Source organism: Dasypus novemcinctus, chromosome 2 (assembly GCF_030445035.2).
Source record: "Dasypus novemcinctus isolate mDasNov1 chromosome 2, mDasNov1.1.hap2, whole genome shotgun sequence".
Taxonomy (NCBI): Eukaryota; Metazoa; Chordata; class Mammalia; order Cingulata; family Dasypodidae; genus Dasypus; species Dasypus novemcinctus.
Genome location: NC_080674.1, coordinates 17063299 through 17091272, shown reverse-complemented (window position 1 = coordinate 17091272; position 27974 = coordinate 17063299). Strand labels below are relative to the sequence as shown.

The 27974-nt window shown below is 40.9% G+C and overlaps 1 protein-coding gene across 1 annotated transcript in view; it reads left to right on the top strand.

Moving 5' to 3' along the window:
* The window catches only part of MARCHF11 (membrane associated ring-CH-type finger 11), a 130324-nt gene that overhangs the window by 83394 nt on the left and 18956 nt on the right, over window positions 1–27974 (top strand). The window contains exon 3 of the mRNA XM_058307150.1: window positions 24126–24318. Coding sequence (XP_058163133.1) covers window positions 24126–24318 — 193 coding nt within the window. The remainder of the gene's footprint in view (window positions 1–24125; window positions 24319–27974) is intronic.

The following is a 27974-nucleotide window of genomic DNA, read 5'->3' as shown; positions in this document are numbered from 1 at the left end:
ACTCCTAAAGAGTATGGTCTATACTTAACTTCGCTTCCCTATCACTCTTCAAACCACTCAAAGCTGACTGTGCCCTCCTTTCCTTAGGTGAAATTTCTCTTGCTAAAGTTAGCCGTGACCTGGAATTGGGCTCTCAGACTCTTAGAGCATGATGTAATTATGATGCCACCATCTTTCTTCTTTTTTTTTTTCCTTAAAGATTTATTTATTTATTTAATTTCCCCCCTCCCCTGGTTGTCTGTTCTCTGTGTCTATTTGCTGCGTCTTGTTTCTTTGTCCGCTTCCGTTGTCGTCCGCGGCAGGGGAAGTGTGGGCGGCGCCATTCCTGGGCAGGCTGCTCTTTCTTTTCACGCTGGGCGGCTCTCCTTAGGGGGCGCACTCCTTGCGCGTGGGGCTCCCCCACGCCGGGGACACCCCTGCGTGGCAGGGCACTCCTTGCGCGCATCAGCACTGCGCATGGCCAGCTCCACACGGGTCAAGGAGGCCCGGGGTTTGAACCGCGGACCTCCCATGTGGTAGACGGATGCCCTAACCGCTGGGCCAAAGTCCGTTTTCCTCTTTCTTCTTTTGACTCTTGGGTTCCTCCCTCCTGGACTTCTTTTGTCTCTCTGACTGCTCAGGTTTTGCGTTTTGTTGTTGTTGTTGTTGTTGTTTTTGAGTCCTGGTTTCTCCTTCTCTATAGTACATTGTTGCAATAGGTAAATTCATGGGTTGAGTTGGCCAGATTATGGTGTCCAGTTGTTTGGTCAAGCAAGCCCTGGCCTGATGTTTTCTGTGAGGATATTCTGTAGATGGAATTAAGTCATTTAGTCAGTTGATTGCACTTAGGGTTGATTCCATAAACAATCAAGAGAGGAGATTGCCTTTTGTGCTGAGAGGCCTCTCATGCTATCAGTTGGAAGCCTTTAAAGTGAGAACTGATGATTTCAGCAGTCAGAAAGAAGAATTTCTGTTTCTACTTCAGCAGCTTCCTTCTCCTGGGGAATTCATCGTCACCTTCATCGGAGTTCCCAACTTGTGGCCTGCCTTATGGACTTGCCAGCTCCCGTGGTCATGTAAGCCAATTCCTATAATAAATCTCTTAATAATTACAAACATACATATTCACAGATACAACCCTGATTAAAACAGTTGTCATTCTTCCTGGTCATAAATCCAACTACCTGCTTGACAGCTTCACTTGAATGCTTAATGGAAATTTCAAACAAAATGTGTTCATAACAGAACTCTTGGTCTTTCTCTCCAAACCTTTTCCTCCAGTCTCCCCATCTAATGATCTTGCACCTTTATTCACTTGTCACCTCTAGGCCCCATTCTGGTTCAAGTAATCATTCTTTTTGTTTTGGGCCAGTTTAATGACCTTCTAAGTGGACTTTCCACTTCCACTGCTCCATAAGGCAGCAAGAAAAATATCATTCCTGCCTCAAAGCCCTTTAGTGGGTGGTTCCCCATTGAGCTTGGGAGAAAATCTCCAATCTGCCAGAGGACTCCCAAGGCTCTACCGCGCGTGACCCAGGCCATGCCTACTTCTTCAAGCTCATTTATGTCACTCCTCTCACGTGCTGCATTCCATCTGCAGCTCTCCATGTTCCTCAGAATTGCCACGGGTGCTTCAAGACCTCTTCCTTTTGCCAGCCACGTGTGTCCCTTGCTTCTTCTTCTGAAGAACTCTTACTCATCTGAGTTTAAAATGCCTTTTGGTCAAGGAGACCTTCCCTGAACGCCTACATCTGCATGAGTTCTTTAGATTTTCCTCCTTCATAGCAGGCTTGCTTTCTCACAGGCCTCTTCACAATTATCATTACAGCCTGAATTCCTTTGTACCATTTTTGGTCTAATGTCTGTGTCTGCTCTTCGGCAGTGGCCACCACAAGGGCTGGAACTTTTGCCTGTCTCCTCAGGTACCTGGTAAGCACAGAATTATTCGGGAAGGAACAGGTGACATTTGTTTTCTAGTTTAGTTTGGAAAACAATTGGGATCACAGAGAGCAGACACCAAAATGCTTGAGCAGTTTCCCTTCCTAAGGGCCCCTAGGCCCCACATGGATGTGACTGATTTGTCGCTTTGTAATGCACGACATATAAACTATATTTTTCAGGATGTGTAAATGAAAGCTAATTCAGGATTGCAAAGAGAGAAGCTACTCTTTAAGCATGCCTACCCAAATGAACCAATTTAAGAAAAGTTTGCACCATTTTATCAGATGGTTTTAAAAGGTTACTGGATAAACACCCTGAATGGCTATATACTCAGGAATAAATAATTCACAGCATCCCAAATGAGCCATATTATAGCATGGCAGATCCAGTCATATTTTATTCATTTCTGTATTGAAGACAATCAATCTGAAAAGTTTCCAGAGCAGTCCTGGTGCTTAGCTACTCCCCCTCCTCTGTGTACTAACTTAGGTGGTTCTTTTCAGAGAGCGCAGCTGCAAGAACTCTTTTCTCTTGCTCTTATTGTTCCTCTGGTAGAATTCTCGCTGTGGTTACTGCTGCAGTGTTTGCACATTTTTCTTTCCCAGTGTGTTCCTAACTTACAACTTAAGTAATTGCTCTAAAATTCTAATGGCAGTTTCGATGCGTATTTAGTTTAGTTCCCTCTAATTATCTCTGTCCTTCCCAAATGTCCCAAGTGGCCAACTTTACCTCTTCTTTTTGAACTTTTAAAAATTTTTTTATCACTGTGCTTGATAAATCTTAGCATCCTCTCACTGTCTGGCCTTGCGTGGGAGTGATAGGACTGTTTTAGAGAAAGCAACTCCTATTTTAAAGATGTTCTTTGGCCATTTTACCCACATCCAGTTTCTTAAGGCTTTGCCCAGAAATTGAGATAACTTTTGTGCCACTATTCTTTGTGGCTTGAGATGACACCTTTGGATTCTTCATAAATATTCCGAAATGCAATGCCATCATGCCTGGGAGGCAAATGGTAGTTGTTACCTTTTATCCCAGTAGCCTAAGATGTTTTTTTTTCTAAATTTGTTATAGGATCTTTGTACTCTGTCGAAGCAGACAAAGTGCAATCAGTAGCACAGTACTTCTTTCTTTTAGAAGTTCTTATGGCAGCAGAAACTATTTCCTAAATCACCTGTAATAGCAGTTCTCCACAATTTGGTGGGAGGAGTAGACTGAATGACTTCAGATGATCAGAGTTGTTTGATGAAATCGTAAGCATTGAAAGCTGGGGAATCTCAGTCTGTTTTTGGATGTAGCACCATACCATGGGCACCGTGCATCGATGCAGTATTGTTCCTTGTGCAAGATGGCCCCACAGGCCTTAGATACTGAAGTATGGGCAGTTTGATTTCATAGAATTGATTCAACTTGGTGGTTGCAGATAGATAGAAAGCCTTGCATTATTGGAATGCTTCATTTGGGGATACTAACTTTAAGAATACTACTTAAGGGAAACGGACTTTGGCCCAGTGGTTAGGGCGTCCGTCTACCATATGGGAGGTCCGCGGTTCAAACCCCGGGCCTCCCTGACCCGTGTGGAGCTGGCCATGCGCAGTGCTGATGCACGCAAGGAGTGCCGCGCCACGCAAGGGTGTCCCCTGCGTGGGGGAGCCCCACGCGCAAGGAGTGCGCCTGTGAGGAAAGCCGCCCAGCGTGAAAAGAAAGAGCAGCCTGCCGAGGAATGGCACCGCCCACACTTCCCGTGCCGCTGATGACAACAGAAGCGGACAAAGAAACAAGACGCAGCAAATAGACACCAAGAACAGACAACCAGGGGAGGGGGGGAAATTAAATAAATAAATAAATCTTTAAAAAAAAAAAAAAAAAAAAAAGAATACTACTTAAGGGAAGCGGACTTGGCCCAGTGGATAGAGCGTCGGCCTACCACATGGGAGGTCCAAGGTTCAAACCCCGGGCCTCCTTGGCCCATGTGGAGCTGGTCCATGCGCAGTGCTGATGTGTGCAAGGAGTGCCGTGCCATGCAGGGTTGTCCCCCGCGTAGGGGAGCCCCACGCGCAAGGAATGCAGCCTATAAGGAGAGCTGCCCAGCCCGAAAGAAAGTGCAGCCTTCGCAGGAATGGTGCCACGCACACAGAGAGCTAGTGCAGCAAGATGATGCAACAACAACAACAAAAGGAACACAGATTCCCATGCCACTGACAACAACAGAAGTGGACAAAGAAGAACACGCAGCAAATGGACACAGAGAACAGACAACTGGGGCGGGGGGGCGGGGGAAGTGGGGAGAGAAATAAATTTAAGAAAAAAACCAGTTTCTAAAAAAAAAAAGGATAGTAGTTAATGACCTCATACATTTAAATATGAAGATCATTTTCTGACTGCTGTTAAGTAGTCCACGTATGTTCCAAAGCCTAGACTTGTACCACTAACCTCTTACCAGCCCTTGCCTGGTGATTCTCAACCTCACAAAATGCATATCAACCCTCCCTTCCCAGATGCTTTGCTTCCCATAGGGGCCAATACAAATCAATCCAAACAAAAGTGGCTCATGTTGAACATTTTCTAGAAAAAGATAAGGATTTTAAAAAGTGAATAAGCTCCAAGTTTCAGTTTTAGTGGAGCAAAATTTTTAAATAAACTTTTATTCTTTCCCTCTTACCCAATGCATTCAAAATATTAGATGACTGCTAACATGCAGGCTTTCTGAATATGATTCTTTAAGAGGAGATATTCTCTTTGCATGTTCTTTCTCTTTTCCTCTCTCCTGTCCTGCTTTTTAGGGCTCTGGATTCACATTCACTGATGGGTTCATTCTACTCTCATAACCTGATGAGGCTGTGACATGAAGCCACACTTGCCAGTGTTTCTCAGCTGAATTGGAAGTCAACAGCACAAACTTAAAAGATTCAGAAAGCTAGTGTGGCTCAGTGGTTGAGCATCTGCTTCCCATGTACATGGTCCTGGGTTCAATCCCCAATACCTCCTGAAAAAAAAAAATCTTATAAGATTCAGAGAAGCATAGGAAGTTGAGCCAGATGCATATTTAAGGCAAGTGTTATGAAGGAAATGGATGAATTAAGGGACTTAGAGGACACTCATGACACAAAAGTGACCAAAATTAGATCCACAAATTTTGTCTTAATAAATAGATTGAATAGATGTTTCATTTTAAGTTATTCTTGCAAAAGGCCCCTTACAAAGATCTACCTCAGCCTCCATTATTGCATTACTCATAAACTTAATCATGAATTTCATCGACGGCAAGGAATTTATTCACTGCAGAAGGAGGAAATAATCACAACAGCAGGGAACACGGTGTGTGGTAAAATGCCATAAATAAATACCATCAAGTAGAAGAGCTTAGATAAATGATTTTTGATTCCATAGCACAGGTTTTTTATTCTCAAAAACAACAGTATGGGAGCGGATCTGGCTTAAGCAGTTGAGCGCCCACCTCCCACAGGGAAGGGCTCAGGTTTGGCTCCCAGTGCTTCCCGAAAAAACAACAACAACAAAATACACACACACACAAAAGAAACCAAGTCAGGGAAGCCAGTGTGGCTCAGTGGTTGAGCACTGGCTTCCCACATATGAGGTCCCAGGTTCAATCTCTGGCCCCAGTGCCTCAAAAACAAAAAAATAAACAAATGAACAAACAAACAAAAAACCAGTCCAAATAAAGTAAATGTAATCAGTGAAGAAATATGAGAGACCACATTGTGGCTCATTATATATTAAAAATTAGGACCGCCTTTTCTTCCTGATTATAAAAGTAAAGCTGTAAGAATGCCAACCCTTGTGCACATGCCAGTCACTCTTCCAAATAAATGGGTTGGGCATGATCTGACAATGTAGCAATTCTGGTCATAATGGGGAGATTTCCCCTATACTAAGAATAATGATTCTTTCTGGGAGATAATAAAAGCAGAAAGGGAGAAAAAAACGTTTCGGGCACGTTGCCCATTGGCACTCAAGCATGATGATTGCAAAAAATGGAACACAAAATGATCTTGTTCAGACTTTAGACTCATTCTTTATTTTTCCTTTAGTTGCATCATCTCAGTTTTCATCATAAAACCCAGGCTTTTATTACTCTTAACTCTGGCGTACAATCTGTCCTGTAAAAAAGTAAGATAATCACCTTCCTTTGAATACAAAAATACTCCTTTGATATAGAACATTGGAATTAGGAGGGTGGGTTCTGTCATGAACGATTTCTCAGACAACACAGTATCGAGTCTATTAAGAATCATTCCTCAATTATGTTCTCTCTTATCTACATTCAAATACATACATATTTTTATGTATCTAGAGAAGGAAGCCTCTGATCTAGAAAGACTGTCCTAAAATTCTTTTTTAAGTATTATTATTATAATTAGTATTAAAACAGGTATTATGAGTTTCTTTGTTAGGTTCAGAAATATTCTTCCAAATATTAGTCCTAATTTTCATTTGATCACTAGATAACATTAATTGTGGTTGTACTGAAATAGTAAAGTATATATTAGGTATAGATTGCCTTATTTGGGAATCCCACATACCACTGTAGTTCGGCAGTTTTTAATATGAAATGAATTAACTTCTTGTCAGATCTAGAGAAATGCAGTACCTGTTACTTTGTAGGCTAGATGCTAGAAATATAAATCACACCCTTTTCTAAGTTTGCTATTACTAATTATAATGCAAAGATCTGTAACTTTTATCATGTTGGCCACATGAACTAGTGACCACAACTAGTTCTCTTAAGTTTCTGTACAATGGGGGTTTGGGCTGGATTTGTCTCTAAGTGCTTTATTGTTTAACCTCTAATATTCTGTAATCGAGTAAATAGCCATTATATATGATACCTTTGTATCATATCATATCCTATGATACAGTATTATATATCACATCATATCATGTACTTCATATATGAAGAAGCACCTCTTCACTTACACCAAATGGCCCATATTATCATTTATGGAAAAAATAACAAAAGTTCATGGGCCAGATAGTGTACAGCACTTCATCTGGTCTCCTGTGGGTCCCGTGACACAATTTAATCATCCCTCTACACAAAACAATTCTACAAAAAATACAGAAGCTGAATTATATACTCTTGGTCTCAGTTGCTCTCCTAACCAAGAACTTTTTGCATTATCATTTTTATCTTTTAAGGAGGGCTTTAAAAATGGCTCACATTATCACATTTTCCAAATTAATTGAAGGAAATCTGAATATAGTTTGCCCAGTTTTTCTAGAGAACCAAGAAGAAAATGTATGTCCAAAATGGACCTTTACTGATAAGATACTCTGATGGTTCTTGATAAAAATTTGTTTTTGAAAAGTGGCACTTACAGGACTTGCCCATTTGGTAAAGTATCAGGGATTTCAGTTTCTATCAGAGCTCAGTTGATGAATTTCTGGAAACTCAGTTCTTTGAACAGTTTAGCTAGATGCAATTTTTGAGCACTTATGTGCCAGGGATGGCCCTAGGTATTTTATGAAAATTACTTCCTGTGGTGCTTACGTCAGCCCTATGAGGTAAATATTATTATCCCCATTTTGCACATAAGGAAACAGGCTCCGAAAAGTCAGGAAAATTTCAGTGCTCTACAGGAAAGGGCAGAGCTCAAATGCTTATCGAGATTGGACCCACTCTGGTCCCTTAGCCCTCAACTCCATTTGAAGAACACAGACGCGCAGTCACTTGCCTACACGTACACTCGTAATGCCTAATGCCTTCTCCATCAAGCACTCTGAGAAGGTCTGCTGCTTCTGCCACTGCCAAAGAAAAATATCCAGGGCATAACTGTATCATGGGACACGGCCACGTGGCAATACACTGGACTTGTTGTGTTTGCCTGCTCGCCCACCTGGCCTTGTAACGTAGGGCAAGAACAGCTTTCCAGAAACCCCAGGAGGCCAGATCAGATCAGCTTCTCCTCTGCCCCTTCTACTCTCTGCGGGGAGCTCCTCCATCCCAATAACACTTCGGCCACCAGTGGGATCATTGCACGTCCCTGTCCTAGACGCCCCGTCATACCCAGCCGGCCTCCCTGTCCTGTGTCCAGATAGAGTCTTATTTTTTCTTTTGCTGGTGGTCCCAATACCTGCTTCTTTTACTACTTGTGAAGTAGTCTCATCTCCAGCCGTGCATCTCTGCCTCCAATTAAAAACTTTTCTCACAAGAGTTTGTTAAAGAACAAATTATCCTTCAGTAGGGACATGACTATTGAAAAGCAATAATAGGGTAATCTGATTTCTGAAAAAATCAGTAGCGCTGCCCTCAAGCCCTCTTCTCTCTCTCCAAACCACTTAGTTTGTTTTCTCACTCCAAGCACCTTGTGGGGAGGGAAACCTTTAGGAAACTAGACTTCACAGCTTAGATCCATTCCGTTTATAAGTCAAGTTGTTTCAAAGCTGGTTAGTGGCTGTGGGTAATTTCACATTCATTCCTCTGCAGTGCTCATGGTTTTCAGTGTTTGTCAGAATCCACAGAAATTCACTCAGAAGTACACATGCAGCCAGGATCCCCAGCAGCAGAAAAGGCCAGAAGCCTCGGCCAGCCCCCAACGAGGTTTTGGGCCATGGGCAGGCCAGTTTCTGTTGCCATGGGGACAGGAAGGCCCCCCCACCCCTGTCCCCCGGATTGGCAGGAAAGGAGTGGGAGTTCTATGACTAGCACTGTTCCCAAACCCCTGAGGTTGATCAGGTGACCAAAGCTGAGAAAGGGAGAGTGTGGAGGAGATTGAGAGCACCTGGCTGTGCGGACATGTGGGTGTCCCAGCAGGTTCTGTGGCCTCGGAGGACCAGTTCAATTCCGGGCCCCTCTTCTCACTGCTGAAAATGAAAGGCCCCCGAGGAGCTTCTGCCTCCTTCCAAATGTGTTTTTATATGGTCAGGGTGCCAAATGGTGTACGTTCAATTTAGTACGCCAAATAAGCTCAGTTCTCCCCTCCGTGGGCATGTTTGGTCCCAGGCTACCATTTATTTGAAAACCGTATTCCATTTTCTCTTCACTCCTGTCTGGAAAGCTTTCTCTTCTCCAGAATAATGCAGTCATTTCCTCTTTTGGGAAGTCCTCTTATCTGAGGCCTAAAGGTGGCCTGATCCAGAAGCTGTGTGGTACCAGATATTGGCATCATCCTAACCTTTTTGGATTTGACCTGCTCACTAGCTTTTTTCCAATTCCTAATCAAAGACAGAAGAGCCAACTGCTTCTCTTACTCTGGGTAGTTGCATGTATGGAGACACACTGCAGATATATGCAATCAATGTGGTGCCCTTGGCTGTGACCTTGGATGTGGGTTAGCAGGTCTGTCTGTCTTTTTTTTTAAGATTTATTTATTTATTTCTCTCCCCTTCCTCTCCCCCCACCCCCCGCCCAGTTGTCTGCTCTCTGTGTCCATTCCCTGTGTGTTCTTCTGTGACCGCTTGTGTTCTTGTTAGCGGCACTAGGAATCTGTGTTTCTTTTTGTTGCATCATCTTGCTGCATCAGCTCTCCGTGTATACAGCGCCATTCCTGGGTGGGCTGTACTTTTTCCATGCTGGGCGGCTCTCCTTATGGAGCACATACCTTGCGTGTGGGGCTTCCCTATGCTGGAGACACCCCTGCGTGGCACAGCACTCCTTGCGTGCATCAGCACTGTGCATTGGCCAGCTGCACACAGGTCAGGAGGCCGGGGGTTTGAACCACGGACCTCCCATGTGGTAGATGGATGCCCTATCCATTGGGTCAAGTCTGCTTCCCTTCTGTCTTTCATCTATCATCTTTCTTCTCTAGTTATCATCTATCTCTACTCAGTCTATCCCTCTCTCTCATGTATATCCCTCCATCCCTCCATCCATGTACTGTCTATCATCTATCTCACATTATAAAGAAGTCTTTACTAAAACTACACACTTTTTTCCTCCCGCGGCAATGTTTCATCGACTCATCTATCACGTACTTCAAAAGTTAGCCTGCTGTGCTGTATGTGTGTGTGTGTGGAGCTACATGAGCCATCACAGTCAGTGTTGAACCTGTCTCTAACCAGATGCCTTGAACTTGTCTGCGCAGGAATCTCTCTCTTCCGCTCTGTACTTCCCGTGGCTGTGCGTTTTCTGGGAGCAGTCCTGCTCTTGTGCAGTTTGCTGGCTGATGAGAGGACCCGTGGCACACCTTGAACATGGTTGCTGTCCAGTTTCTCCAGGAAACTAAGTGCAATTATCTTGAAAAGAACCAAGTTCTTTCCCCCTTTTTTTCTTTTAAAAGACAAGTGCGCTCTAAGTTCAAATGAAACACAACTAAAATACCCGCCCTCCAGTCCAGCCCCTGCTCTGGTGTTTAAGGGTCACGGGCTGGGGCGGGCTCTCTCAGTCTCGGCACTGTTGACATTTTGGGCCAGGACATTCCCTGTTGGTGAGGGGGCTGTCCTGCCTCTGCCTACCGGATTCCCCCAGCCCCCTGCTGTGACAGCCAAAACTGTCTTCAGACATTGTTGAATGTCCCGTTGGGAGGGCCAAATCACCCCTGGCTGAGTACCACTGGATTAGAATTAGAAGGTTGGTACGACTTTCAGGATCCGTTCACACTGTCAAGACAAGTCACTCACGGACAGAGAGAAACCTAAACCCAACTGCTGGGTGACCCAGCGTTTCCTGATTCTGATGACTTGCTGTGGCACTGGGCCAAGTAGCAGGGTCTCAGACATCAACATAGTCCTTGTCTGCAGAGAGTTCAGAGAGTGGTCAGGGAAGCAGACGTGTAAATGGATAACCATGTATCAGTGGGATTTAGTAGGTGAAAGTGAGTCATATTGATGGATGCGCTGTAGACAAATCTATCAGATCACTGACCACGCTTTTCACTTTTCAAATGGTTGCTCTGGCTTCCTGCAAACAGGCTGATTTGAAACGGGGCCTCTCATTTCCCCTCCTTGGTGCCTTGCTAGGTTTGTTCCTGCCTGGAAAGCCTTATCTCAGACTTACAGCTCCATATCATCCCTGCCATGTACAGTAAAGCTCATGGCCTGCCTGCTCCAGGAAGGCTTTTGGGATTTCTTTAGCTTTCATCAATGTCTATCCACCAGCCTCTCTATAACCTTCCCAGTCTCTTCTGCTTATGGCTTAGGGACATACTGTATTGTTTGCACCCCCCATTTCTGTTGACTTATCACTCAAGTAGATTGCGGACTCTTTGAAGGTAGAAACCAGATGTTTCACTAGATTATTCACAGCCCATTACATGGGCCAAGCAAGTCATCATTTGATTATTTGCCCTTGTCTTAAGTTTGGTATAGAATTTTGAAAGTCAAAATTTGTCCATATTGGAAAAAGTGAGTAAAAGAAAATGTAGTTAAAGAAAAACCTGAAGCCAAGGAGTGAGAAGCATTTGGTCAAATGTTCTTCTGCCTGGCACCTTCTTTTCTGACTACTGAACTCTAACTGATTCTTCAAAACCCCACGTCACACATTACTACCTTCTTTATGCTTTACGTAGGTCTCGATTATGAAGTGTCTCTTTCCTCTGTTCTTTCTTAGCACTATTTGCATGGGGGGGTTGCTGTGAAGGGGTTCCCTTCAGTTATCGATCGTGTGTCTCCCTCCCTCGTTGGACAGTCAGGTGTTCAGGACAGGTGCTGGAGTATGTCATCCTAGCATCCCCTTCAGTACTTCCTCCTTGCCTGGAAAATGTGAATGAATGACCTAAAGAGTAAGCAAAGAGAAGATCTCCTTGTTCTCTAATATTCCTGTAAAATCTTTATTGATGGGAAAACTAAGGGACAATGAGAAATTCCAGGACCAGTGGGAAAGGTATTTGCTCATTTGTTTTATTAAAATATTCCTCAAAGTAAAGAATAAAATAGCAGAATGTATCATAGCTAATTGTCACTACCCCTCCCCCCTTTACGGGCTTAATGAGCTGCCAAATTTCACTTGAGGAATTTACAGTTCTTTAAGTCAGTGGAAAAGATTTCTTTGCACTCAAGCAAAATGATATATTAATTATGGTAGGATGTCAGGAAATAGGATATAGTTTGAAGTGTAATGAGTAGCTGAGCAGGGCAACTGTGCCCTGATGCATGAGTGATCATTCTTTCTTCAGACTTCATCTAGAAGCATCTAGAAGCAGTCTCAGTTGAGGTTCTTTTGCCTTTGTAATAATTGTTACAGCTAGGTGGGCACCTACCTTGTGCCCAGACACAATGGTAAGCATTGTGTGTGTATGTTCATAAAATTACTTTTATCCCCATTTTAAGGATGAGAAAAGCCATACCACAAAGAGATGGAAATGTCAGATCCTGGAGTCAAACCTGACCCCAGAGTCCAAACTCTTTAATCAGCATTCAGCCTTCCAGGAAGGTAAAAGCTATGCAGGCTTTTTTGAGATATATGGCCATCCTAAGAATTCCTTCTTAGCTGTGTTGGTCTAGAGTCTATATTTAATTTGGAAAATTCAGTACATTTCAAGTCTTTTACTTTACAACATAAGGTAATATACACTACCTGTCTTAGTTCCCTATCTGCTGAAACAAATACCAGGCAGTGGGTTGGCTTAACAAAAGGAATTTATTGCGTCCACAGTTTCAGAGCTTGAAAGCTGACTTCCTCCTGGAGTCAGTATCTTCTGGCTGGCCAGCAATCTTTGGGGTTCCTTGGCTTTTCCATCACATTACAATGCATATGACCATCTTCTGTCTTTCTGGATTCTGTCAGCTTCCAGCTTCTGGCTGCTCCCATGGCTTCTCTTCTTCATGTCCAGTTTCTTTTGTTCATAACTACTTCTGCCATTTTGGATTCAGGCCACCCTCATTCACACATGGCCACACTTGAACCAAAACATCTTCAAAAGGTCCTATTTACAACTGGGTTCATGAACACAGGACCAGGGATTAGGACTTGAACCTGCCTGTTGTAAGGGACATGATTCAATCTCCAATGCCAACGAAGCAAATACTTGCCAGAGAGATATCACTCATTTTGCTATTTTAAAGATTTTTTCCCAGGGTTTTAAAATAATTGATTTTATTGAGGCATAATTTATATACTATATAAAAGTCACCCATTTTAAGTATACAATTCAATGTATTAGCAAATTTCTAGATTTATGCAACTATCACAATCCAGTTCTAAAACACTTCCATCAACCCCAAAACATCTCTCATGCATTTAACAGTTTTACTTATAGAATTCTTAAGTTGTATATAGAGAAGGAGAAGGGGGAATGGTGGAAGAAAAGTGGGGTAGACTGAATCACACCTGCCACAAGACAAGTTCAAGTCCTAGCCCTCTGTCCTGTGGGTTTGAGCTCATTTATAAACACAATTTTTGATCAGGTGGGCCTTAATCCAATATGACTGAACTCCTTATAAGCAGGGAAAAGTTGTACACAATCATTTGGCACAGCTGCAGGTGTGGAGATGGGAGACAGATGGCCATGAGATGAAGGATTTCTGGAAGGCCACCACCAGGACACTACAGACTTCGGAGAAGGCATTGCCTGTGACACCTTGATGTTGGACTTCCAGCCTCCAGGACTGTGAGCCAATAAATTCTTGTTGTTTTGTTATGACATTTTTGTTATGGTGTTTTGTTATGGCAGCCCTGGCGAATGAAGACAGAAGGGAAAGATAAAATAATAAAAAGAAGTGATCGTTTGAGGAAAATGTGCAGAAGAAAAGGGTCCTAGAAATGATTTAATTGAAATTTTCATTTTTTAAAGATCAGGAAGAGAAGGGGCTGAGAAGCTGGGGAAGGGATGTGTGTGACCAAGTTGGTAAATTGAGAGCCTGCAGTTACCAAGATGTAAAGGATGGCGACTGAATGGAGGAGTTCCTGTTACCTGTTGGTGCTGAACAACATATCCCTAAACTTAGTAGCTTAGAACAACCGTTTTATTTTGTTCACGATTTTGTGGTCAGAAAGGGTTCAACCGGGTGGTTTGCCTGTGATCCACGTGGTATAATTGGCGGGACCTGGGACTGGAGGACACACTTCCTCCCCCTGCCTACTGCCTCAGTGGTCCTTGATTTCCTCTCCACATGGCGTCTCACCCCCAGGGCCTCCCACGTGGCGTAGTGAGTTCAAGGTCATCTTATATGGTGTGGCTTTCAAGAGGAAGGAAACAGGAGCTGCCAAGACAGCTAAAAGCTGTGCCTGGAACTGATGTAGACTCCCTTCTGTCATGTTCTATTGATCAAAGCATCCCTTACTCAAGAGTGGGTAGAAATTGATACTACCTCTTGGTCAACATTTGAAAGATTACCTGGCAGTGGAAGGATGGAGGGAAAAAGAGATTATAAGGCAGAAGAGCATATGGAATGGGATGCACTGTTGAAGCCTTGTTCGGAAAGTTTAAGAAGCAAGAACAAGACAAGGCACTAAGCCTCTGAGACTCCCTTCACCCTCAGACCTGATCCGTTCCTGGGGCTCTCTAGTAGTCATTGCCTTTAAGGACACAGTTCAAACTCCATGGCTAGGCCAGGAAGCCCCTTGTGAACTGGCTGCCACTGCCCACATGGTTTCTACTCTCCAGGAACAATAAAAGTTTCACTGTTTGCCAAACCTACAGCCCCCTTGCACATGCCTTTGTCAGTCTGTCCTTCTGTCTCTCCCCAGCTCCTCAGCACACTCTCTCTTCATGTGACCTACTCTTCTTACTCTTCTTTCAAACTCAGCTCAGGTGCTGCCTTTTCCTGGAAGCCTTCCCAGTCAACCAGCAGGGGCAACTTCTCCCTTTACTAAGTCCCATACTCATTCTGCTATTGTTTTACACACCCAGCTCTATTTTGAGTTTTAGACTTTTGTGTGTTCCTTGGATGGTGATCTCCAGAGAACGGGAATTTTCCCTCAGTCTAGTGACCCCTATAGGGCCTGGCATGTGCCAGGCACCTGAGAAGGGAACAATGGATGAACACATTTATATGTGTCAAAAATTTAAAGGGGGCGGTTTCCCATGCACACCTCTACATGGGTGGTCTGAGCAGGGATGAAAAAAGCAAGGGGTCTGACAAGAGTTTTAATAAGTTTTCTTTAGTAAAGTTTCTTCAACACTTTGTGGAGAGAACAAGTAAATATGGTTATGACCATCTGCTAATAATACTCAGAGATCCCATGGGGAGCTTATATTTAAACATAATTAATACTGATTGTTGAGAAGAGTAATGAAATAAAAATGCATTGTATGCAGACACACACTTTTAATTCATATGGGACAAAATCTAGTTACTAAGACTAACTATATTAGACAGTTGACACTTCGGGCAAATTTCCCTGATTTGAAATAATGGATCACACCTGCTTTTGTTGCAAGAAAGAATTAAAACAGAAAGAGAGAAAGCTGCATTAGCTCTTGAAAATCGAAGAGCTAAAATGTATTATTTCAACTTTTGGCTTGTTAACTAGGAGCTAACAAGCTGTTAGTCTTTGCCAAATGAGAAAATCTAATGTCAATCAAAACATTTGAATTAGAGTTAACGTTGAGAGATGGGACATGAATGGCTCTGGAAGAAATAGAAGAAACAAGTAGAGAAACAAATGTTTTTCTCTTGAGTGAGATTATGTGGGTACTCTTCTTGTCGTTGCTAAATAAATACTTTCCAGAGAGTTGTTTGAATAGTTGTCGCCCCGTCTTCATCCTCAGTTATTCAAGAGATTTTTCTCAGTTAAATACAATCTTCTAACTAAAGTTACCCAGGAACACTTTCCACCCCTTCTGCTGGATAGGAGAATCTAGAGGCCACAGCCCCTATTTTCTAAAGACTTGGAGCCTGGGAAAAGGACAGTTTTCAGTAGGAGGGTTTTCCTGGATGGATGGTTCTGTCGCGGGCTCATCTCACGCATTCAGTTGCTGCCCTGGTCCCTGGCTGTTCACAGAACTTGCTCCTTCCCCACACCGTGTCTGTGGACCCTGCTAGTGTTGCTTCTCGCTTAGTAACCACACCTTCTCTGTATGAATTTCCACCCCTCCTGGCCTTCCATTTTGAAACTTTGGAGGCTTCCCTGGTCACCCTGGCCCTGGCCTGGGATTTCTCGTCCCACGCGGCCTTGGATCAGTTTCACCTTTGTCCCGATTTACCTAGGACTTTATGCTCCTGATCCCAAAGGTAAAGACCAGACTTACCTACTCCTTTGCCCAGCCTGGGAAGAATTCCTCCACCACAGGGAAGCCTTCCTAGAGGCCATCTCCTCTCCTGGGCTTCCTCCCCCAGAGGAGCAAACAGGTCCTCTCCTACCTTGTAATCCTCTGGCCCAGGCACAGGGCTCATCCTGGACGCTCACCCAGGGACCCCCACCGGCCCTCCACACAGGGAGCTTGGCTCACTCTCCCTGAGCTGCCAGTGCCGACTGAGCAACCTCCTTAGTCCTGGGACATCGGGACATGGGCAGTCACCTTCTGGGATTTCCAAGGGATGATTTTTGGAGGAAAAGTCTTTTTGATGTGCCAAGCTGTGTACAATAGCGCAAACCCTCACTCACAACACATCCCTGTGCACTTGGGGAGCTGCCCATCCCCTACCCCCCCCCCCGTTGATCACATGACAAGTTCCAGGTGTGTTAATTCCAGCTAAGTGACGATCTGGGGTCAAGGCACGGTCCTTCCCAGGATTTATGTTACCAGTAGCTGAGGGAGCTGCAAGAAAGGTTATTTCACATGGGAGAATGGGTCCAGGGGGTCGTCTCCTTCCTAATTCTTATGGAAACTGAAACCAACAATTTGGAGATTTGTTTTCCTTTTTAAATCACTGTTGACTGAAGTTAGGTCAATTGCAATATTGAGTGACAATTTTAAATGGGTGGCCTCTTTTCTTAAAAATATAAGCAATCTTGAGAAATCTTTGCTTTTCTTATACTTTTTTATTTTAATTTAAAAGTTAAATTTGGGGGGAGGGATGGCTCTCTGAAGAAGAGCAAGTCATTCTATCCATAACCTCCAGTTATTTTATAAGTCTTCTTTAATTTCTTTCAGGAATAATTTGTTGACTATCTTTTAAATAACTTAACCTTAAGAAATTTATGATTTTTGGCATCTTTTAACAAATTCTATTGTGTTTGTCATTTTATTTTCCAATTTTTTACTGCTGATATTTAAATACGATTGATCTTTGTTTATGAAACTTGTATTTTGTGGCTTTGCTAAATTAATTTATTACTTCTATTCGGTTTTCTCATATATTCCCTAGAATTTTCAACATAGATAATTGTGTCATCTAAAAGTCACAATTTTATACTTCTTTCACACTCTTTTTACCTTTTATTTCTTTTTCTTGCCTTATGCACTGACTAGGAAATCCGGCACATTAATGAAAGAAGTAAATAACTGCATATATTTGCATAGTTCCTTATTATAGGAAGGCAGGCATTCATTTTTCACCAATAAGTATGATGCTTGGTATATAAGTATTTTATAGATTCCCTTTATCCCTTTATCAGATTAACCTTTCTTTCTGTTCCTGGTTTTCTGAGAGGTTTTTTCTTTTAATCATCATGGAATGGGTGTTTGTAAGATGATTTTACCACTTCTGTTCAGATGACTTTGTGTGTGTGTGTGACTTTTTAAAGTTTGATTATATGATGACTTTTACTGATTGATTTTCAAATGTTATACCAGCCTTGCATTCCTGGAATAAACCGCACCCATGCATGCTGCATATTCTTTTTTTTTTTTTTTAATATATTTTTATTCAGAAGTTGTGAACTTACAAAACAATCATGCACATGTGTGGAATTCCCATACAACACCCTTCATCAACATACCACACTGGTGTGAAACATTTATTACAGATTATGAAGTAATATCATCAGACTATTACCACTAACTATGGTCCATAGTGTACATTTGGCTTATTTTTCCATCCCCCATTAACACAGAAGATCTTTAGCATTGATGCATATTCTTTTTATACATTATAATGTCCTTGTCAAGTTTTGGTGTCAGGATTATGCTGTGTCTCATAAAATGAACTTGGAAATGTTTATCTTCCTTTATTTTCTGAAAGTGGGTAAGATCAGTATTATTTTTTTCTTAACTGTTTGATAAAATTACCCAGTGAAACCATCTGGCACTGGAGGTGTTTGTATGTGTCTGTACATGTTTGTGGGAGGGCTTTGATTACAAAAGCCTTATTTTACAGATATAGGGTTATTTGTACATTGTTTCTTCTTGAGTTAGTTTGATAAGTTATGTTTCTCAAAGATTTTGTCTATTTCACCTATGCTATTGAATGTACTAGAACCTAAAGCTTTTTTTTTTTTCCATCTGTAAGATCAGTAGTTATATACCCTTTTTCATTTCTTGTGTAGTTTTGTTATGGCTTTACTAATTTTTTCAAAGAAGTAGTTCCATGTTTTCTAATTCTTTTCATTAGATTGTTTAAATTTCACCTTGCTCAGGCAAAGCAAATTCTTTTTGTCTGATTTTTGTCTCAGTTCTGATACGTTTACAAAGATGCTTTTCTAGCAGAGAAGACCCATACAAAACCATGAAATCATTTTTAATATGCAGCCTATAAATACTCCTCCACAAAGAGTGGGCATATAATTAACTGAATGTTTTATCCACATGCCAAATTGATTACACACTGTGATGTCTTCTGCCAGCATTTCGAATCCCAACTTTACTTTGCAATTTTGAGCACCATCTAAAGATGATTGAAATTTTTTTAGCTAAATTCATTTTCCTAAAAAGGACACTTCTTAAGAGCAGGTGTTCTCTCTTGTGACACTGATGACTAATCCCACCTGTCATGCTGCACAATATAAATCATAGTACTACAGATCTATTTGCTTGTGATTCGTATCTGTCCTGACTTGTAAAACCAAAGATGAAACGGGACTGCAGTCTGAATGATTGAATGCACGCTGAACGGATCTGCTTCTGCTCTGGGTGCAGCCTAGTTCCCTCTGAACCCCTGCTATTTTCAGGGAGGAAATTGGGTTCTATTTTGAGAAGGTGTTAACTCTTTCAGACAAGGGGATGACAGGTGCATCTTTTGAAATAGCTTCCTAGGGATCTGATGGAGTGCATGCTTTTCCCAAATGCTTAACTCATCGGCCAGAAATGATTTCTAGGAAGGATGGATTCTGGGTCTTATGTTGGCTTGAGCATCCTCTTTCAGCTTTCTAGACTATGGATTCTTTAAAGGAAACTGGGGATGATATTTATAGCCCTTCCATCCTTTCTTCTCTGAAATAAATAGACTTATATTAATTAGTCAGATTTCACTGGTAAAAGCAATAGTGTTTGGTGTGGTTCCACACCATCACTGGGGTATTTCCCTAATTTCCTATGAAAAGCACCCCACTAACATGGACTTGTGCACATAATGACATCCTGCACAATGATGTGCCTTGTCCACATCTTTTCTAGAACTGGTGGGTCTTACTTACACAGTGTGTCTCTTACCAGCTGTGTATAAAGACAATATTAAATAATGTCCAATGCAAGTTTATTTAATTCCTCCCAAACTTTTATTAAAATTAAAGAGACATAACTCCTTGGGGCTGTCTTGTTTATGCTCATATTCATTTAACAAACACTGCATCTTTCAGATTCAAGAAGTCTCTGAAGATGCTATTTAGAAGCTGTAGATGAGATTCAGTTAGCACTTGGCTGGGCTGATTTCACACATGTTGTTTTTTTTCAGCTCTACACCCACCTTTCAGATAGGTATAATGATGGCCATTTTCCCCCCTTTCAGATGTAGAACATGTCAGTTTAAGCAGGCAGAAAGAAGGAATGCGAGCAGATAGAGTAGGCAGAGAGTAAGGCATTTAGTGAGAACTTAAGCTTTGGAAGCTGAAAGTTCTGAGTTTGCATTCTTGATTTTCTCTTCACTGGTAGTACAGCCAGAGCTTGTACTTTATCCTATAGGCAGTGATGGAACGGATGTGGAACAAATTTTAATCTGATAGTCAGCTGGGTGATAGTAGCTGAAATCCAGCATTTACTGGGTGTGTTCAGCTGTTCGGTGAACATGAGGATGAATGAGACTCAACTGCCCGTGGAAAACGGGGAGGTCGATGGCAAGCTGAAGTCCATTTTAAAGAGATGTCAGCAGTAAACAGGTGTATAAATAACATGTATGGTTGGGGTCCAGAGAAAGGGTTCTGTTTAAGGGAGGTAGGGCATGAGGAGAAACCTTTTAGGAGAGGTGGCATTGGAGTAGGTATGGATGGATGAGAGATTTCATCAGGTGAGACAAAGGGGAAGGGCCCTGCAGGCTGAGGCAAGAGTGTGTACAACCACACGGTAGGACCAACGTAAAGAGGTGTGTAACATTTGGGGGAAGCAAAAGTCAGATGAGATTAAGTTGAGAGATTCTGTCCTTCCTTCCTTCCTTGCTTGCTTTCTTCCTATCCTTACTTTCCACCTCCTTTCTTTTCTTTTGCTTGATCTCCCTCTATCCCTTTCTTTCATCCTTCCTTCAATAATGGCGTGCCAGGCACTGGAGATATGTACTGAAGCAAACATTTAGCTTTCCTCGGTAGAACTTAGAGCCCAGCCTGGGAGGGGCAACTGTCCTTTCCTTAGGAATGTAGACCTGGGCATTTCATGGCCAGAAGTCGGGTTGGAAAGCTCTTCCAGGAGGCCAGAGAAGACATTCTGGGAGCTTTTATCAGGAGAATTGTAGTGGCATTGCAAAGAAAGTGGGCTATGCAATTAATTATTATAAGAGCTCAGTGGAATTATTCTATAGAATAGTGTAAGGTATGAGGAGTATGGACCTGGGAGCCACACTGCTTGGGTTTATATCTCAGCCTCAGCTCTTACTAGGTATATAACCTTGGGCAAATACTTTAGCATCTCCCTGCCTCAGTACTTACCTGGAAAACGGGGATAATGATAGTACTCCCTCATAGGTTTATTGGAGGATTAGAAGAGTTAATACATACAACCTCTTAGAAAAGTACCTGGCACATATTGGCACTATATAAACATGGGCTATTATTCTTATAAACTACTTCTTCTAGTGCACTAAATGAAACTGGACATCCAAAAGAGGAGCAAGTTGTTCCCGCCTTTTGCTAGAAACAATATGTCCAATAGTTTGTTGGGAAGAAGTGAACAGCTTTTTAGAAATATGAAATAGTCACACATATTCAAATATTACGGAAAGAAATCAGATAATAGCAACTGTTTAGAGCCAATGTGGTGGTTGTGATAGAACTTTTTTCTCCCAAACTTGGGAAGAAATTTAAATAGCTGAATACATATAGATGAAGAGAATTTATGTATTTCTCCTCTGTGTTTAAAGGAGAAAAGTGTTCAGTGTTCAACAGTGGGAAAATTTTGTTCAAGATTCAGAAATCTCTTGCAAACTTAAATCCAGGCCTTGTGTACCAAGCATGGGATGGGATGAGAAGTCCTTGAGAGACTCATCTTCTACTTTTATTGTCTAAGCTAGTGCTGCAGCACACAGCTCCTTGATGTGCAGTGTTAGGTAATGTGTATTTCTAGGCCAAGGCCACTAGGTGAGTACTTCCTACCAGTTCAAGCCAATGTTCATTTTCCTAGGGCAGGAATGGGAACAATCCCTTTTGCACATAATGGTTAAAATAAGAACAGTATATAAGGAAGCAAAGATATGACCCAGATGATATGAGTGTTCAAAGAAAAATCCCTATGTTCATATGGGATTTAATAATTTTGGTTTCAGTAATGGTCAGTCTTCATCAGCTGGCCAGTGAGATTATGTTAATTTTAAGGTTTATCCCAGATATGAAGAGCATCTATGTGCTTTTAAACGTACACGTTTGCATGTTTGCCTCCTTAGCCAGAGTGATATAAAAACAAATTCAGGGAGCTAATTACAGACTTTGTACAATTTATCCTGATTTACAAAAGAAACTTCAGAAATCCCAAATTATTTCTTATAACCACAACAAAAAATGATTTCTCTGATAATAGGAAATATTAAGCTTCCCACTGTACTGTAATCAAGAATTGTTTGTTTTTTTTAAACTAACTTCCTGGCATAATTTTAAATACATTCATCCCAAACCTCCCCAGGCATTTATGCTTTAAACCCTTTCATATTTTGTGTCACCAAACACGTGTGAAGTGTCAGGGTCTCTTCTTCCTGGGAAGCCTGTCCCTTCACTGGATCATCCCTCATCCCTGCCATGGGAAAGGTAAATCTCATGTGTCTGCACCCATCTGAGCGCCGCCTCCCAGCCCCCTGCAGCCTGATGGCTCCAAGGTGCAAGCCACCAAGCTTCCCGGGGTCCCAGGAAGCACCACAGCTATGACCAGCCGTTGCTCCCACTTCACCCGAGTCAGTATTATGACTGAATTATCATGCAAGCAGGCTTAGATCAATCCATTAGTAAGTCTATTTGAAGCTAAATATAATTAATGATACCATATTGAGCTGCTGAAATTTAACTCCGTTAAAATTACCTCATGAATCTGGAACATTGCAGAGGATTAATGGCAAAAGAAAAATAGATACCAGCAAAGATCATTCTTGGTGAATCTTCCTCACTCTCCTTTAGTTATCCAGGACCCTTATGATTCAGGCATAAGCATTTCTAAACATGTGGCCTACTATGCGGAAATCAAATAAGCACACACACCTAACTTGCCTCATGAAGTTAAAAGTATGCTTTCTTTTCATCTATCTGATGTGGCTAGTAAATTCATGAAGGGCAACATGTTGCATATAGACATGGTGGCATCCATCTAGGATGAATGTAAGGTGTAGCTAGTCTAGATTACTTACCCGTGTTCTTTTAAATGCAAACATTAATGAGTATCAAATCTAAAAGTTGGCTTGAAATACAACATTGATTGAGCTGTAACCGTAGAATAATATTGACTGGTCTATTCATTCAGAATTTTAAAAGCCATGGCATGTTTTTTAAGACATGAATATTATATAAACTCACCAAACTTTAGTTTGTGGTTTGTTTTTGTTTTTAAAAGAAAAATAAATGACTTTAGAGAATGAAATATTTCAAATGCATTTTGGTATGAAAGCCTTAACCAATGCAGAATTTATGACTGTCATGAATATGCAAGACCAAATGCATATTTAAAATATTGTATATAAATTCTAGGTTTACAGTGTAAGAGAAAGAGAAAGACGCTGACACACATTTAGGGAAAGAGGGAAATTTTAGGTTGTGATAGATTTGCCAGGGGGATGCACATACTCAGACTTAAGGTAAGTTGTTTAAAGAAATTTCAGATTCATCCAATGGACACTGATTGTTCAAGCTCACTTTTCTTTTTAAGGTTATTTTTAAACTGTTTAAAATTCTTCTGAGAAGCCGTGTGTTGTAACTGCCAGAGTTTGTTCACACAGAATGAGAATGTGCAGGTTGTTTTGAGTTTCATTGTTCACTGGCAAACCATAATAACTCTACTTTTGTTTGTGTCGGTTATGCAAAAGTGCGACCATGACTAATCAATTCTCTCAAGCTGCTGGAAACCTTGAAAGATTTTTGATCATTTATACTATACAGCCTTTCAAATATTGATCCTTATGGCATCAAAATTATTTCTTCATTGAATAGCATGTGCTAATACAGTTCATGAGTTTCAAAGATACTCCATTCGTGTACAAATTCTAAATCTTGAGAAAAATAGCTTTATGAAATACCCATTAGATTAATAAAAAGTAAGTAATATCTGGGCATTTGAAATGTACCAAAAAAAAAAAAAAGATAATATACATTTTTGTAGTTCCCTTATGATTATTCTACTTTGTATTACTTTAAATGACTTTTTCAACTGATGTTCTTACATGATTTATTTGTGCGTGTTTTTTCTTTTTACAATTTTCTGTAAAACAAGGGACATTCCCCCATTTTGCAGTATCCAGGTGTGTTAAGAGCAAAATAAATTACCAAATATAGAAGTCCTTACAATGTATCTTCAGAGTGTAATTAATTTAATGCATGTGTGAAAGATAATAACATGATTCCCAGGTATGACATATTCCTCAGCCATTCACACTCAGCCCTGTTTTCTGGAATAAAACGAGATTAAACTTGCAGAATGGGGAATTACTGAGAATAATGACGTAAAGGCAATTCATTAATCTCTACCTGCTTGTGTGCTTTTTAGAGCCTGAGTGAAATGGGAAAATTCATTTGATCAGATTGGAAAGGGACTAACATTACAAAGAGAAACATGGGGCTGAAAATGTGTGTTTTTTTGTTTTGCTTATTTTTTTTTAATCTTTTAAAATTATCCACAGCACTTTTTTCTCACATGCCTCTGTTTTTCTTTTAGTGGCAAAGCATTTCTATAACACTGGTTGAGAAAGTTCAGATGATTGCTGTAATCCTAGGATCCCTGTTCTTAATAGCGAGTGTGACTTGGCTTCTGTGGTCAGCCTTCAGCCCCTATGCAATGTGGCAGAGGAAGGACATCCTTTTTCAAATCTGCTATGGAATGTATGGTTTTATGGATCTAGTGTGCATAGGTAAGCCCATGACATTAAACCTTAACACCTCGTCAGTAATCCGTTTCTTTCAGCTATCCTATTTTCACCCATCTGATCTAACATAGAATGCGGTGGTTCATGTTACCTTGGTTCTCCAGGGTTTTTTTGTTATGGTTGTTGTTTTTCAATTATCCAGGGGTCAGAATATGGCTACTTTCCTAAAAACACCTAGCAGTGAAAACGTATTAATGGGATGATGTCCATTAAACATGACAAAGTTTGCAGCTAAAAGGAAGGAGGGGTTGAAGGAATTACAGGGATTGAGCAATATTACAATGGTCGTTTATTTCTAAGGAATGAGAGCACATTGGCCGTCCTGTGCAAAGCTGAAAAAACACTGACTGATGATGCAACTGGCAATATTGTCCATTTGGGGAGAGGACAGACACCTGAACATCTTATATCAAGATGATAACTCAGATTTCCCTTGGCCATAAAGGACTCCTTGGAAAGTTGGGGACGTGGGGATGAGCTTTCTTGCTATCTTCTGCCCCTTTGTTTTACTTAGTAAATTCAGTGGCTTTGGGAAGAAAAACTTCTTCATTTTAGCTAAAATAGACCCTACCAAAGAAGTTACGTATGCATTGCGATTGGCTGAGCCATCCTTTCCCGGGTACCCAAGAAAGCAGAAGCTGCTTCATGCAGTGTTCATGCAGTGCCCGTGAGGAAGCAGAGCCACTGTGATGGTGACTGGCTGGCAGTGGGGAGGGAGGGGTCAGAGAGGAGCCCTACCATATCTGGAAGACTTTCTCTGCTCTGATGTGGGTTGCAGCTTTTAGTGGGGTATATAAAAGGCTAAGAGAGGCGGCCGTGGTTTTAAGGCAGTGATTCTCCGAAGTGTGGTCCCTGGGCTAAAACCAGCAGCCTCTTCACTGTTTTAGAAATGCACATTCTCGGACCTACTCTGTCAAAAAAACTTCAGCAATTGGGCCCAGCCACCTGTGTTTTAACAAGCCCTCCAAGTGGTTCTGTTCTGATGCATGCTGAAGCTTGATAACCTCTGATTTCAAGGAATGAGTGCTAAATTTGTGATGAAACGACTTTATTCCTAATCCTGGCCATTGCTTGCAAAGATCATCTTCATCTCTCTTTAATCCTGTTTTCTTACCTGTAAAAATAGGAATAATTATCCCTATGTGCAGGTCTAAATAAAAGAAATAAGGATTATATAAAATGATTGTGTTCTTAGTTAGAATTTACAGATTAAGGATATTTGAATGCATCAGAAACATTGAGGTAACTTTGAGACCACTTAAATTTATATCCTCAACTTATCAGAGCCTTAATTTGACTAGCAATTTCAATATTTTCGGTTACTACCTTCTCAAGTAATTCCATAAATTTTTAAAATCTCATCAGTCTGATTTCCCCTCCTTTTATTTTTTTTCTCCCTTGTCACCCAAGTATGACTGAGAGGAAAGAAAATGATCAAATATTGAGCCAGCAAGAAAAATAGCAAGGAGGGAAATGTCATGAGTTATCTGTAAAATGAGCAGATGTGGCCTGGATAATTGGACTGATTATGTATATGAGCAATTTGAATTAAATGCAATCATGCAAAATCTAAGCATATTAGAAATTAAACATGAATCTAATCACTAAGGTACTGTCCTAAGGAGAGAAGAGTCCCAAAATTATTCTACAGATCTCTCAACAAATTCAAGGAGCGTGCTTTCTCTGTCCTTCAGCATGAATGTTATAAAATGTGATATTCCATTGATATTAAAAAAGAGGGAGCTGCACACCAAAAGACTCATTAAGTCCCCAGTCCAAGCTAAAGAAGTAAAATGTCCAATTGACTTTCTTGATAGCATTATGACAACAAACAAGGATCAAAAGTATCCTGGTTAGTAAATCATTTTCTTGAATTTCACTTGTTTTAGTGCTGAGTTATTATATCGTAAATTGTGTTTGGCATGTTTGCCACTGTCAGTATTGTAAATAGGATGATTAGAAATCTGGTTTTAAAAGCCCATGCCTATAAACTAATGACCCGTCTGTCATATAGGACAGATTTGGGGCTCTTGCTTGAAATTTTGGTTTTTGACATTTTTCTGGAGAGACACTTTTGAGAGTGACTCTTTAAGTTTTAAATACCAACAATACTTTGAATTATCTTTGGTGCATCAAACCCAAGTCTCATCATTCAGGAATCTACTTGTATATTTTGAAAAATTATTAAAGAATTCAAATTGAACTGCCTTGTTTATTTCATATGCAAATTTCATTTAATTAGCCTACTTGGGCCCGAAGAAAATCTTTTAGCCCCAAAAACTTTGTGAAAGGACTAGAATCAAGAAGGAAAATATTTTTCAGTTACTAATAGCCAGCCAATAGATATTCCCGTCTGTATTAGTACCTACTAGCATTTCAAATTAATTCAAATGTCTGCCAAGCAATTGTAGACAGTAACAAAGTAGATTACATTGATTTTACCTAAAATACCATTGACTGGAAGATTTAGTGTGAGAGTGTGAAAAACAGATTTACAATTGGATCAGCTCAGGTCAATAAATATTTATCTAGAACTTTCTATGCGCCAGACACAGTACAAGCTGCTAGGAATACCAATAAGAGTGGGCCACTTTCCTGCCCCCAAGGAATTTACTACGTCTTGGAGAGGACAGGCATGAAAGTGGTAATTAGAATATGATAGGGTGTACACAGTTGTGCAAGTGTATACAGTTAGGGAAGTATGTACAGAGAATGACAGCTGGGCAAATCAGGATGGGATTAACGCTGGGGACTGTGTTTGGGGAGGGGCCATGCAGTGGTTTGCAGTGAGGGGAAACATGCAGGAAAATTTCATGGGGCAGTGATAGTCAAGCAGGCAGAAGGATGGCTACACACCCGGCAGGATGAAGGTCATTAGGCTGACTTCTGTTCAGAGGTCTATAATATTTGGAAACATTCCCACATTCCCGTCATCTGAGCTCTTCAAAAATTATTGCACCTGAATGAGAAGGAAGAGTTTAGCAACTTCATAAATGTTCTTTTAAGAAAATTATTGCAAAAGTCCCAGAATTTAAAAATATGTGATAATTCAACCAATCTTGTATATAATATTTAAGAACAGACAGGACTGTGAAATAGAAATTTAAAAATCTGTAGAAAATTTGCTTACTTGGGGAAATGTGTTGACTTGTTTCCAGAAACAGAATTAGTTTGCCGCTTTCATTCATTATTAATTATTCCCAAGATTTGTTTTTTTCTTGCTATTAATGTTTTGAATGTCCCCAAGGGTCTAGGTACTGTTACAGTCAAAATATTTAGACCAGCGCTTGGCGCTGTATACAACAGAACTTTCTTTGCTGCTGAAAATGTGCTAATCTGCTCTGTCCAGTATAGTAGATACTAGTTACAGTTAGGTATTTCACACTGGAAATGTGACTAGTGAGAATGAGAAACTGAATTTTGCGTTTTGTTTTATTAACATTAATGTAAATGTAAGTAGCTACATATTGGACAGCACAGATTCTAAGTGATGGAATGGTAAATGTATAAGGGATTGATTTTTTTTTTTTAATTGCCCGGTCTGTATAAACGGGTTGTTTTTCTTAAGTGGTAAAAAAAAAAAACCTCTGAGTTCCAAGAAAGATGAATGAAGTAAAATTGAGTTCGAGAGAAATAAGAGA